Source organism: Sus scrofa, chromosome 13 (genome assembly GCF_054392235.1).
Source record: "Sus scrofa isolate SSC_HxYL_T2T_F1_AM1 chromosome 13, Sscrofa_HxYL_maternal_Yorkshire_Landrace_v2.0, whole genome shotgun sequence".
In the NCBI taxonomy this organism is placed as follows: domain Eukaryota; kingdom Metazoa; phylum Chordata; class Mammalia; order Artiodactyla; family Suidae; genus Sus; species Sus scrofa.
Window position 1 is genome coordinate 148,866,509 of NC_139395.1, and position 13,522 is coordinate 148,880,030.

General features: G+C 59.3%; 1 protein-coding gene across 50 annotated transcripts in view; it reads left to right on the top strand.

The window, feature by feature from the left end:
- Nucleotides 1-13,522, top strand: part of TNK2 (tyrosine kinase non receptor 2) — a 43,483-nt gene that overhangs the window by 28,589 nt on the left and 1,372 nt on the right. For 6 of the 50 annotated variants that reach the window (XM_084990843.1, XM_084990839.1, XM_084990836.1 and 3 more), the window contains 10 exons: nt 461-738; nt 2,347-2,473; nt 2,851-2,997; nt 3,080-3,174; nt 8,084-8,278; nt 9,806-9,897; nt 10,473-10,517; nt 11,267-12,612; nt 12,712-12,807; nt 12,977-13,127. In XM_084990843.1, the coding sequence (XP_084846969.1) occupies nt 461-738; nt 2,347-2,473; nt 2,851-2,997; nt 3,080-3,174; nt 8,084-8,278; nt 9,806-9,897; nt 10,473-10,517; nt 11,267-12,612; nt 12,712-12,807; nt 12,977-13,108 (2,553 nt within the window). In that variant the 3' untranslated portion in view covers nt 13,109-13,127. Of the gene's footprint in view, nt 1-460; nt 739-2,346; nt 2,474-2,850; nt 2,998-3,079; nt 3,175-8,083; nt 8,279-9,805; nt 9,898-10,472; nt 10,593-11,266; nt 12,613-12,711; nt 12,808-12,976; nt 13,128-13,522 lie in introns of all 50 variants that reach the window. The other 44 variants (XM_021070190.2, XM_084990865.1, XM_084990847.1 and 41 more) reach the window with 11 other exon arrangements.

Sequence of the window (13,522 nt, forward strand, 5' to 3'; positions counted from 1 at the left end):
CTGTGGTCTTGGACCACTGGGTCCCGCCTCCTGCCTGTGCTGCGGTTACTCCCTCCGTCCTGACAAGGGTTAGAGGTCTTCCGGATCCTGCTTTGGTCTCTCACCTCATGTGGCAGAGGGGTTCTCAGGCCTACCCTGGTACTGTGTCTGCTGGAAGTCACATCCATCTCTGGGTTTGGCTTGTGTTCACTGGCTGAGAGTTGCACCCACCAGAGGGGCTGGCCCGAGTTTAATTTTTGGCATTGCTAATCTGAGCCTCTATGGGTTGCTTCTCTGGGCCTCAGTTTCCCATGTTGCCTGGAGGAAGAGGCTTGGGAAGCTGTAGGACTCCTGGAGGTCCTGGGTACAGGCCAGGAAGGAGTGTGCAGCAGGGCTCTGGCAGGCCTCGGCGGGCAGGGGAGGGCTGTGAGGGAGGGGCAGGGCACAGCCAAGCTTATTCCTCCTTCCTCTGTGCCCTCAGGTGACAGAGCTGGCACCTCTGGGATCGTTGTTGGACCGGCTGCGCAAGCACCAGGGCCACTTCCTCCTAGGTACTCTGAGTCGCTATGCTGTGCAGGTGGCTGAGGGCATGGGCTACCTGGAGTCCAAGCGCTTTATTCACCGTGACCTGGCCGCCCGCAACCTGCTGTTGGCCACCCGTGACCTGGTCAAGATCGGGGACTTCGGGCTGATGCGAGCACTACCCCAGAATGACGACCACTACGTCATGCAGGAGCATCGCAAGGTGCCCTTTGCCTGGTGAGGGGCAGGCGCTGCTGGCTTCCGGGGCCTGGACCCCACCCTGCCCCACCTAGTCCCTGTACATCCAAGGCCTCAGAGCCTCTGGGGCCTTCTTGTCCCTTCTGGGCTTGGGGGTACTGTTCTTGAGGGCCCAGCCATTCACTTATCCACCCAGGACTTCTTGAGGGCCTGTGTGCCAGGTGCTGGGAACATGGGGCTAAGTGCTATGGGGACACATGAAAGCTTCCCGGAGGACCCAGTATTAAGCTCCTGAAGTATCAGAAGTGAGCCAGGCAGAGGCTGCATAGTAAGCATGTTCCAGGCTGAGCTGGGGGCAGGCAGGGCCTTGCAGACTGATGAGAGTGTTCATTTGCACGTGGCGAAGTACAGGGCGCTGTGCCAGCCCCTGTGTGAGCTGATCACGTGCCAAGACCATCGTGGTCTCTGCTGTCAGAGGCACCCAAAGCAGCGTGGTCTCCTTGCTTTGGGGTGGGAGGAGTTGGTCCAGCTCTGCTTGTCAGAAACCCTTCTAATCTAGGATGTACGGTCACCCTAATTGACTGACTTTAGACCTAGGGTGACCGTACATCCTGGATTATGCCTCATGTCCTGGAGTCATTAATAGCACCCCCTTTCATACTCAAGCATGCTGGTCTGAACGGTCAATTATAAGGTCACTTTTTTTGTTTTTGTTTTTTAGGGCTGCACCCATGGCTTATGGAGGTTCCCAGGCTAGGGGTCCAATTGGAGCTACAGCTGCTGGCCTCTGCCACAGCCACACCAGATCCAAGCCACATCTCAACCTATACCACAGCTCATGGCAACGCCGGATCCTTAACCCACTTGAGCAAGGCCAGGGATCAAACCCGCAACCTCAAGGTTCCTAGTCGGATTCATTTCCACTGCGCCACAACAGGAACTCCAAGGTCACCTTTTCAAATGCAGCCCCTGTAAGCCCCATGAAATGAGCAGATTACTGTTATTCCCATTGGGCAGATGAGGACCAGGGCTTAGAGAGTTCATTTCTCTTGGTTCCACCCCCTCTGAATGGCAAGGCCAACTCTCCAGTCCCACGAGAGATCCTTGCTTCTCCATCTAGGACGGCTTCCTCCTCGCTCCTTGTGCCTCAGCCTCCTCTGGAGTGCATACCCTTTGCCAGCTTCACTGCAGTGGCATTTGTCTTCCTCACCCAAGAGGGAGCCCCATGGGGAGTGGGGGGGGAAGCCACTTTGATTGTTCTCACCCGTTTTGGTTCTTTCCCAGGCCTTATCCAAATTTCCCACCCACACCATCCTGCTGAAATGACCCAAGTCCTAGGATCCTGCCCCAAATCTGGAAATGGTCATCCTCCCACGATTAGAAAACAGCCTAAGATCTCATCCCTGCCCCCACCCCACCTTACCTCTCCAGGAGCCTCTGCCCTTCTTCTCCCTCCTCCCAGCCCAGGCTGAGTGGGGGTGAAGCTGTCTGAGTCTGTTGCACCCAGAGCGAGAAGTCCTGCCCTGTTCACTTCACACCATGTCCCCAGGACTTAACTGTGAATTTGGGCATGTGGGGCAACACCACGCTTGGTACAGGGGGCAGGGGGCTCCGAGAGGCCAGCTCTTTGACCCCTGTCTCTGCCAGGTGTGCCCCTGAGAGCCTGAAGACTCGCACCTTCTCCCACGCTAGCGACACCTGGATGTTTGGGGTAACGCTGTGGGAGATGTTTACCTACGGCCAGGAGCCCTGGATTGGCCTCAATGGCAGTCAGGTGAGAGGGCCCTGGGGGGTGATCTGGACCCTGGATCCCAACCTGGCCCTTCTGGAACTGGCTCTTAGCTGTTGGTGTCCCTGTCTGCCATAGCCTGTGTCTGCCTGACTCCTCAGACAGCTGAGCAAAGATGGGCTCGCAGTGGTTAGGAGTGGGCTGGCCTGGGCCTTGCTTGAAGTCTTGCCTTTGCTGTGGCCCCATTCTGGAGGCCCCAGACCTGGGGGTAAGGGTCAGAGACCTGGGGCAGAGGCAGAGCTCTTCTTTGGGGTGCAGGCATGGCAGCCTGCAGTTCCAGCTGTTCTGTGGGCTGGGGGGACGGTGGGGAGTGAAGAGCTGGGTGCTCTGCTTGTCCTCAAACTGCACCATCCCACCACCAGATCCTGCATAAGATTGACAAAGAAGGGGAGCGTCTGCCCCGGCCTGAGGACTGCCCCCAGGACGTCTACAATGTCATGGTCCAGTGCTGGGCTCACAAGCCGGAGGACAGACCCACCTTTGTGGCCCTGAGGGACTTCCTGCTGGAGGTGAAGGCCGGTCTGCCCGTGGGGGCAGGGGGAGCAGAGTGGGGTCATCCCAGAACAGGCAGTGACCTGTCTCTGCCTCCAGGCACAGCCCACGGATATGCGGGCCCTTCAGGACTTTGAGGAACCGGACAAGCTGCATATCCAGATGAACGATGTCATAACCGTCATCGAGGGGAGGTAGGGAGCGCGGGGCTGCGCCGGCACCGCTTCAAAGGGTGCAGGCTGGAGGGGCCCAGGGCCAAGAGCCCTTCTGCCTCCCGGGTCTCCAGGGCAACCCACAGGCTCCTGCAGCGAGAGGGGCGGGCAGGCCTGGGTCCACTCCCGAGTGCTTGGGGTCAAGTATGCAGCTGCTGCTGCTCAGAGGGGATTTTCCCTGCCCAGCGCCTCCTGTCACCCTTTCCCCACGAGGCTCCAGCCTGGGTGTGTGGGTCAGGGCCAAACTGCCTTTACGACCAGGTAGGAAGTAGAGCAGCCTGGCCTCTGGGCCAAGCGGGGACTCTGGGACTCCGGAGTCATCTTCTCCGTGCCCTTCTTCCTCCTCCCCCTCGGGTAAGGACTCTGGACGCCCACCTGGGTGCCCTTCAGTAGCCCAGAGCCACCCTGCCTCTTCGTGGCAGCTTCTGCCCTCCCACTGAGCCCCACTGCTCCCTCCCAGGACTCCCCTCCATCCTCTGCTGGGCCTCCCATTCTGGCCCCTTGGTCCTGAGGCTGCCCTCAGCAGGGCCTCCATTCCTGACCCCTCCCTCCCCTCACCTGGCAACCCTCCTCTGCCTGCTGGTAGCATCTCCTGGGTCACATCTCCTATCTGAGCCCCGCAGTTCTGGCCTGCCTGCTGTGGAGACCTCACCCACTGTTCACCCCACCCTGTTATCTGATCCCCAGGGTGTCTAAGGAATGGGTTGAGGCGGGCTAGAGGTGCCTTTGGGGTAGGGGGTGGGCTTGGAGGACCAGGAAGAGGATCGAGGGCAAGGAAATTCCCTGCACTCCCCACTCCTCTGACTCAGAGCCAGGCAGGGATGGGGGACACTGAGCCCTTTCTACCTGGACTTGAGGTTTGGGGTTTGGGGATCTGGGACCTTTGGTTAAAGCTTGTGCTTCAAGGGGTTTGATGAGAGGAAGCACCCCTGGGTCTGAGTCAGAGTGATGGAGCAGGCCCTGGAGCTGACTGGTAAGCAGCATGGCCTGCACCCGCCGTGGCCCCAGCACCTCCTCCCTAGGCCAGGGCTCCCCTCACCTCTGGGCCCAGGATCTATAAATAAGGATGACAGACCAAGAAGTTGGGAGGGGGAGCTAAGGTTGGGGAGTTAGTGGTGGTGGCCAAAAACAGCTTCTAGAAGGAGAGACGCCTGGAGGACAGGGAGGAAGGTGCAGTCTGTGGTTTGGAGCTGAGGGGCCAGGGAAAGGACTGCAGGCAGGGCAGGCTGGGAGCTTTCTGGAAGTAGGAAGATTAGGGTGAGGGCTCTTTGGGGGGCACATGGCAGGACCTTCAGCTAGAGCCTGAGCCTCTAACCACTCCCACCTCCCTGAGCCAGAGGGCCTTGGACCTGAGGCCCCAGGCCCTTCCATTCCCCCTTCCTTTGCTCTCAGTGGGGGTCTGTGTGCAGGGTGTGGCTCAGAGGCTTCATGTGTTTCTGGGGCATGTGTCCCCAGCTGGTGGCCTGGGTCACCGCTGGAGCAAGGCGAGGAACAGGGGCATCAGGGAAGCCACTCCTCCTGGCAGGCCACTGTGGGCAGGCCCTGCCCTGCTCTGCGTCACAGGTAGGGGTTGGCCCAGCTGCTGGCTCCACGGCTGCCACCTGCCAGTGTGGGCTCACTGGGCTCCTCCTCCAGGGCCACCAACTTGGACCACAGTGCCTGCCCTTGGTGCCTGGAGCGGCTCAGGAGGTGGGAGGTGAGGGGCAGGAGGCACGACAGCCGCTGGGGCTTTGGGAGTGGGCCTCCGTGTTGGTGGTACCAGAGCTCCAACTGCCGCCTTGCTTCCTCAGTGCTTGAAGTGTGTTTGTTTGTCCTGCTCCGTCTCCATGTCTCCGGGTGATGGGCTCTCTGTTCGTGGGTGTTCCTTTGGGTCTGGGTTCGTATGTGTGGGTCTCAGGCTGGTTCTGTTTTCCTTTAGCTTGGTTCTTGGCTCTCTTATATCTGTGCTCTTTTTGTGATTCTTTCTTGTGGAAGCTCTTAGTCCAATCCGGGAGCCCCCTTCTTCAGACTCAGTGCTTCTTGCAGTACCAGGCAGTGGACAGAGAGAGGACACTAGATATTCTGTGAGCCAAGCTTGCGAGGCTCTGTCTAGGCTGTGAGACCAGTGATGACTGACCTTTTTCCAGGAGGCTCTTATTTGGAGGCTGGGATGGCTGACAGCACTTTGATATTCTGTTTTCACAAACTGGTTAAGGAGGACAGGAGTTTTGAAATCCATGTGCATGCAGGTCCTTGGCCGGGCCTGATCCCTGGAGCCTCTGCTTCCTGTGGTAGGTGGGGGAGGGGGAAACAAAGGGTGTGTGTTTTTCCTCAAGGCCAGAGGCTCCCAGGAACACCCAGAGAGAAGTGCGTGGGGTGGTATTTTGAGCAGTATGTTTCATCCACCTTTGTCAGCCATTTGTGGACAACCTTGGCCAGGACTTGGGAGTGGGGGTGCTGAGGTTTCCAGGGACTAGTCCCCAGTAGTGCTGGGGCAGCCATAGGTGATTTTTAACCCAGGTCCTGGTTTCCCAGGAGGTGCTTCACATCTTGCCTGTCCCAGGATGCTGACAGGCACCTGCAGGAGAAGCCTGTTTTTGATCAGGGACTGTGCTCTCCTGTTGCCATGGAGACTCTGGGCTGTTCTTGGAGGGGGAAGGGAGATAGGGCCAGAGCAGGCTGGGAAAAGGGCTGGCCTGGTCCTCTCTGGGCTGCAGGTACCTCTACCCCCTGAGCCTTGGAAGGAGACCGGTGGACAGCATGATACACGTAGCACTGGCCATCTTGGGGTTATGTTTGACCCTTGCTGGGAGGATGCTGCTTCCATGCCTGGGATGTTGTTTCCAAGGAGGTCTTTCTTTCTGATACATACACTGTACTCCCAGCTCCCCCTCCTCTAGTAGCAAAGCATTTTTTATGACTTGGTGTCAGGACTCCCAGCAGTGATAAAGGGAATCCTTTCTTCTAGACCTGGCTCTTACTTTGGTCACCTATAACAAAGGGAGGTGGGCTTGGCTCTGATCCTGATCCCAGAAGGGGGTCCAAAGGAGGCTTGTGAGTGAGGGCCTTGGCTGTGTTGGGGGAGGGGAAGGAGTGGAAGGAGTGACCTCCTGCCCATCTGGCCTTGCTTGGAATCCACTGGGAGGGCACCATCACAGTGTAATCCTGGCCTTGGACGTGAGTCTGTTCCACTCTGCTCGGCTTCTCCACCTCAGTTAATGAGCATCTCGGAAGAGGTGTGGAGAGCAGAGTCCAGCGTCCAGCCATGGGCTTGGTGTCTGAGGCTGTCCCTGGAGGGGCATGCCGGCCCCAGGGGGCCTGTGGGTGTTGGGGGAGAGCAGCAGCAGCAGGGTCCGGGTGCCAGGCACTCCCCACCCTGCCTCCTTGGCCTCGGCCAGCCTGGGGGTGGAGGGTGGGGAGGCGTTTCTCTCCTTGGAATGGCCCTATTTTTGGATGGGCTTTGTCCCTTCCTGGGTGTTGTCCTCTCTTCTTCCTTCCTTTCTTGCCCTTCCCACCCAGAGGGCAGGGTGGTAATCACAGGGTTGCAGTGTCTGTGGTGGCCGGTCAGCAGCCTTGTTGACAATGAGGTTGGGCTCCCAGCCCTCCCCTGCCACACCTCTTGGCTCCCCAAGGATTGCTGTGCTCCTGGGGTTCAACATTTAGTCTCTGAAACAGGCTCTTAGGGGGTCATGCTGCCCCAGTGGCCACATCACCTCACAGAGGAGGATCCAGGTGTTGGAGACTCCCTGCTGCTTCTAGCCTCCGTCTCTCCTAGCCCCTCTGTCTGGCTGCAGTTTAGAGGAAGCCTTTCTTTACACTCCTGTTTGGACAGGTGATGTACAGGTCAGGAGCATGTAGCTTGGTGCCACAGGTATCCGCCACAGCAGCACGAGGCTGCCATCACCCCTGCCTTAGCCCAGAGTCTGTACCTGTCCTCAGGTGTGAGTGATCCCAGCGGCAGACATAGGATCCTTGTGGCCTCTTGGCTTTTTGGCATTCAAAGCATCCAGGAGGGCGCTCTGTTCTTTCATGCTCACCTGGCCTGGCTCCCACCCCAACCCCAGGCTCAGACTTAGGCTGTGTCAACAGATTTTGCATATGAGATCAGAGCCAGGGGCTGGTGGTCCCATATTCCAGCCACACTGGGGGGCTGAGTTCTCTTCTTGACCCTTTGTTTAATACAAGAGTAGAGCTCTCCTCCCAAGGAGGTGAATGGGAGGGACCTGGACGGGGCGGGGAGCAGGGGCCTCGATGGTGCCTGGAGGTGGTGGAAGGCACTAGAGATACGTAAGCTGGTAATGTGACAGCATGGGTTGCCCCAGGTGCTTCCAAACCCATGAAGGGCTGCTTGCAGGAGATAGACTGGTTGGAGGGCTTGGCCCCAAGCCTAGTGCTAAGGCCATAGTGTTCCCTTGGACCCTTACAGCTCAGAACCTCTGGAACTGAGCTGAAGAGTGAGATTGGGTGGCCAGGAGAGGATCAGGGCTTAGGCCTTGCGGGGGGAGGGAGGTGAGGCAGTATTGTGAAAAGGGTGCTGGTTTCACAGACAGACAAGTGGGTTTGAATCCTGGGTCTGCTGCACTCTTTCTGGTAACTAGGCAACTCATTTCACTTGTTTGAACATGTTTCCTTATTTGTAAACTGTAGGAAAAGCTGTCTGACCCACCAAGGTGGTTCAGGGTAAGGCTGTGTGCAAATGCCAAGCCCTGTACTGGGGAACCTGGGGGTCCTGGGGGGCGGTTGGGAGGAGGCAGGCATGGGAGCCTACTCTGATCCGGGGGCCTTAGCCCTCGTGTTCCCTTCTGCCAAGATGGTCAGATATGATGGCTTAGAGAGCTTGATATGAAAAGGGTCCCAATCCTTGGGGCCATCCTACAACACCCTGGTTCACCATGTCTCTTCTGTTGAGCAGGGCTGAGAATTACTGGTGGCGTGGGCAGAACACGCGGACGCTGTGCGTGGGGCCCTTCCCTCGCAACGTGGTGACCTCCGTGGCTGGCCTTTCAGCCCAGGACATCAGCCAGCCCTTGCAGAATAGCTTCATCCACACAGGGCATGGCGACAGCGACCCCCGCCACTGCTGGGGCTTTCCCGACAAGATTGATGAGTGAGTACCAGCAGGGCTCCTCCTCAGGCACGCAGGCTCTCCAGGCCTCCAAGGTCCTTGTCCTAACTCTGGGCCAAGGGTCTCTCATCCAGCAGCTTTTCCTTGTAGGCAGAACTGGGGTTGGAGCTTCAAAGGGTGGGCCCACTCTTTCTTTTGGTGGAAAGGCCCCCTAGCACACTGGTCTTAGGAAAATGGACTAGGAAACAGGCTTCCAAGGTCCTTGTCCTAACTCTGGGCCAAGGGTCTCTCATCCAGCAGCTTTTCCTTGTAGGCAGAACTGGGGTTGGAGCTTCAAAGGATGGGCCCACTCTTTCTTTTGGTGGAAAGGCCCCCTAGCACACTGGTCTTAGGAAAATGGACTAGGAAACAGGCTTTGGAAGTAGTTAGGTAGGAAAGTTTCTCATGACTCCCAGCATTTAGGCAGCTTCCCTTTTCCGGCTGGTAGTACCAGAGTCCCAGAGCTGCTGGCTCAGGCCCAGGGGCACAAGGCCCAGAAAAAGCTCCCTGTGGGGAAACTTCAGAGGGGATTTAGGCAGCAGCTCTGCACCCTGCCTGCCTGCTCAGTCTGGACATGGGGTGGGGGGGTTCAGTCTTCTTTAAGTGAAAGGATGACATCTTTGGGGGTATCTAGGGATAGCACACAGGAGAATTAGTCACTTCCTGGGTGTCCCGCCCCAGGGAGCCACCCAGAGCTCCTCCCTCAGGGCCTCCAAGCCTCTGCCAGCCCCACAGGGCTCTCGGCAGCAGCGTTTTCTCCTCTAACTTCTGACACACTTCTTCCCTGAGGGACTTGGTGCAGCAGGCCCTGCATCCCTGCCCCCGCACACCAGAGCACTAAGCCCTGGGAGGGTGCCCATGGCTGCCTCCTAAGAGCCAGGTGAGGGCAGCGAGCACAGACGCCCTTCCAGGAGGCCGGTGCCCTCTGCCCTCTCCTGGCGTGCGGTAGCCAGCCCAGCCCCATTCCTCCCAGCTTCAATCAGCCCCAGTGACTAAGTCCTATAGATCCTAACAGTCAGCACAAGGGTTGCAGGTGAATTGGGAGTGAGGCAGTGGCCCAGCCCCTACTCTCCCTCCTGGCAGTGGGACAGAAGGATGCCTCCTACGATCCTGACTGGGGCAGTGTGGCCCAGATGCCACAGGCCTGGTGGGAGACAAGAGAGTGTGCCAGCAGGTGGTGGCTGCCAGGCGTGGGTTGGGGTGCCGTGGGAGTTGTAGAGGGCCAGCTCTGCCCTTGTAGGGTATTCTTGGAGCCCCTACAGTCCCAGGCTTTTCAACCTGCGATCAGTTCGTTCTTTCTCTGCCCCCTCTCCCTCCACATGGTACCCCTCCCAGTCATAGCTAGATCTACAGAAGGGAGCTCCTGGGAGGGGGAAGTCCTGTGCCGCAGAACCATGCTTGCAAAGGGCTTGGATGAAATGGTTCTGTCTTCTGCCTGACCCTACAGGGACAGGCCCAGCACCTTCTCCAGGGTGTCACTGCCAACACCACACACTCTTCCCCACCTCTGACTCAGTTCTCTCCTCACAGACTCTATCTGGGAAACCCCATGGACCCTCCCGACCTGCTGAGCGTGGAACTAAGCGCCTCCAGACCCCCCCAGCACCTGGGCAGGGTGAAAAGTAAGGGTCTCCACACCCCTGGGTCCCCTAGTCCATCAGCTGCTAGGAAGGGGTGCTGTCTCCTCAGGCAACCCTGAGCCGACTGTTCCTGCTCTGGGACGGCTGGGTCGGGGCAGCAGGGGGACAGCTGTGTCCCTTGCTCAGGCTGGGGGTGGGGCGGACAAGGAGAGGCAGCTGTATCCGCTGAAGTGGGCACCCTGGGCAGTCCTGCGCTGGCCTGCCCGCTCGGCTTCCCTCCTCCCTCCCCTCCCCGCCCTGCTCAGATCCTGGCTCTCCTCACTCCCCCTAATTCTGCTCGCCTCTCCTGAGCCAAAACCACCCCACGGGCTCCATCTTGGCCCAGAGCCTCATCCATCTCCCGGATCCCAGGCCTGTCGCTCCGGAACACAGTTTTCCCATCCTGCCGCCCCACTGCTTCCCATTGCTGCCGAGTTTGTACTGCACTCGCCCCTATTCACATCTCTCTCTCTCTCTCCCTCTCTCTCCACACTCTGCCCTCTCGTCTGGCTGTCTCCCTTCCCTTGTCCTGTCTCTCCTGCTCTCCCCCTCTACTCTCCGCATGGCCTTTCTTACAGGGGAGCCTCCACCTCGCCCTCCTCAGCCTGCCATCTTCACTCAGAGTAAGTGGGGCTGCTCTCGGTGCCTTGGCCCCCGTCCCTGCCCCCTCTCACTTCTCATTCCTCTCCTCCTGGAAGGTACAGAGCCCTGGCCAGCCGGCTGGCTGGGAGGGGAAGCGGGTGTGTGCTGTGAGCTTTTGCTGCTGACCTGGCCCGGCATGCCTGCCTCTCCCCCCACCCCCAAACGTCTGGGCTTCTGGAACAAGTGTATGATCCTGGTGCCCACTTCGCCTCTATCCACTGTTGCCTGGCCCTGCCTCACTTCCTGTGGGACCTGCAGAGGCTGTGTGGGCTCTCGTGCCAGTTGATCAGGAGCTCCGTCCTCTCTTAAGGATATAGCTCCCGTTGCTCTTGATGGTGGGAGACTGCCCACGGTCCCCTGCCTGCACTAACGGTGTGCCGTAATCGGGTAGGGATTACTAACTAGGGCTCAGGAGCAGGGGTGTTTGGGGTCTTGTGCTGACAGGGGGTGTCAGAGGCTGGCAGGTGTGCGGTGTTCCCTGCTCTAGCGGAGATGGAGGCAGGAGCTCACCAGACCCCCTAGAGGGCTGCCAGTATCCAGAGTAGGTTCTGCCCTCCTGTTTGAGAAGGGTCTGTGAGCATAGAGAACGCTGGCAGCTGAGGGCTGACCTCCAGGGGAACTGGGAGTGGGGAGCTGGTGGGGGATACCTGGATGCCTTCCCCACACCCCACCTTTTCCTATCCCCCCACCTAACCCTGCCTCCCTGTTGGGGGCCTCCCTTCCATCGCAGAACCAACCTACGACCCTGTGAGTGAAGACCAAGACCCCCTGTCAAGTGACTTGAAGAGGCTGAGCCTGCGGAAGCCAGGGCTGCCCCGTGGGCTGTGGCTAGCGAAGCCCTCAGCCCGGGTGCCGGGTACCAAGGCAGGCCGTGGCAGCGGTGAGATCACGCTCATTGACTTCAGCGAGGAGCCTGTGGCCCCAGCCCCTCGCCCCTGTGCACCCTCACTGGCGCAGCTGGCCATGGACGCCTGTTCCTTGCTGGATAAGACCCCGCCGCAGAGCCCCACGCGGGCACTGCCCCGGCCCCTGCATCCCACGCCTGTGGTGGACTGGGATGCACGCCCGCTGCCCCCACCTCCCGCCTATGATGACGTGGCCCAAGATGAGGATGACTTTGAGGTCTGCTCCATCAACAGCACCCTGGTGGGTGCAGAGGTCTCTGCTGGGTCCAGCCAGGGTGAGACCAATTATGCCTTCATGCCTGAGCCGGCACAGCTCCTCCCTCCCCTGGAGGACAATCTGTTCCTCCCACCCCAGGGTGGGGGCAAGCCACCCAACTCAGCCCAGACAGCAGAGATCTTCCAGGCACTGCAGCAGGAGTGCATGCGGCAGCTACAGGTCCCTGCCAGCTCTCTTGTCCCCTTGCCCAGCCCTGGGGCTGATGACAAGCCCCAGGTGCCCCCTCGGGTACCCATCCCCCCAAGGCCCACACGCCCTCGTGGTGAGCTGTCTCCAGCCCCCTCAAGTGAGGAGGAGATGGGGCGGTGGCCTGGACCTGCCTCCCCTCCCCGGGTGCCTCCGCGGGAGCCCCTGTCCCCACAAGGCTCAAGGACCCCTAGTCCCCTGGTGCCACCTGGCAGCTCCCCGCTGCCACCCCGGCTCTCAAGCTCACCTGGGAAGACCATGCCCACCACCCAAAGCTTTGCCTCAGACCCCAAGTATGCCACACCCCAGGTGATCCAGGCACCTGGCCCCCGGGCCGGCCCCTGCATCTTACCCATTGTCCGAGATGGCAAGAAGGTCAGCAGCACCCACTACTACCTGCTACCTGAGCACCCACCCTACCTGGAGCGCTACCAGCGCTTCTTACGTGAGGCCCAGAGCCCTGAAGAGGCAGACCCGATGCCTGTGCCCCTGCTGCTGCCCCCTCCCACCACCCCAGCCCCTGCTGCCCCCACTGCCACTGTTCGACCAATGCCACAGGCGGCCCCGGACCCCAAGGCCAACTTCTCCACCAACAACAGCAACCCAGGGGCCCGGCCACCAGCCCTGAGGGCCACTGCTCGTCTGCCACAGAGGGTCTGCCCCGGGGAAGGGCCAGAGGCTGGATGCCCAGCAGACAAGATCCAGATGGTGAGTAGTGGGCCTGGCTGCAGGGTGAGGAGGGTCAGGGGCCCAAGGGACCCAGCAGAAGGGGCCTGAGTCGTGTTGACGGTGGGTGGGTGTGCCCAGCTACAGGCCATGGTGCATGGGGTGACCACAGAGGAGTGCCAGGCGGCCTTGCAGAGCCACAGCTGGAGCGTGCAGAGGGCTGCCCAGTATCTGAAGGTACCATACCTCCTGCCTGCTCTGGCTTTCAGGGACCCTGAAGACTGGGTCTGCAGCTCTCCTCCCACTCACCCCCTCCCGACCCCGCTCCCTGGCTCTCCTCGGCCCTGCCCTTGTCTGGCGCCCCGCAGCCCCAGCGTGTCCCATGGCACCACCTTCTGCTCTTCAGGTGGAGCAGCTATTTGGGTTGGGTCTGCGGCCCCGAGGCGAGTGCCACAAAGTGCTGGAGATGTTCGACTGGAACCTGGAGCAGGCGGGCTGTCACCTGCTGGGCTCCTGCGGCTCCGCCCACCACAAGTGAGCAGCCCCACCCTCCACAAGTGAGCCTGCACCTGCCACCTCCTGTCCCTGAGGGTGTCAAGGCCAGAGACTCAGGGGTCCCCAGCCAGGAGGAGGGAGGGGCCTGATCCCAGGATGGGCAGTTCTTTGCAGAAACAGTAATGGTAAAAGGAACTGGAGCCTCTCTTGGGTGCAGGGGCTTGCTTCCTGAGAGCGGCTCCAGTGAGCAGCAGTATAGGTAGGACTCACTGATTTAAACAGAAACGGCTTCCATCTTCATTTCCTATTTCAGTTTAAAATAACAGGGTTCTAATGCCTTTTGAAATGTCTAATTTAAAAAATCCTATTACTTTGCTATAAAAATTTATATATTTATATATAACAAAATATATATATAATGTAAATAACATATGGAATATAGAATATAAATACATAA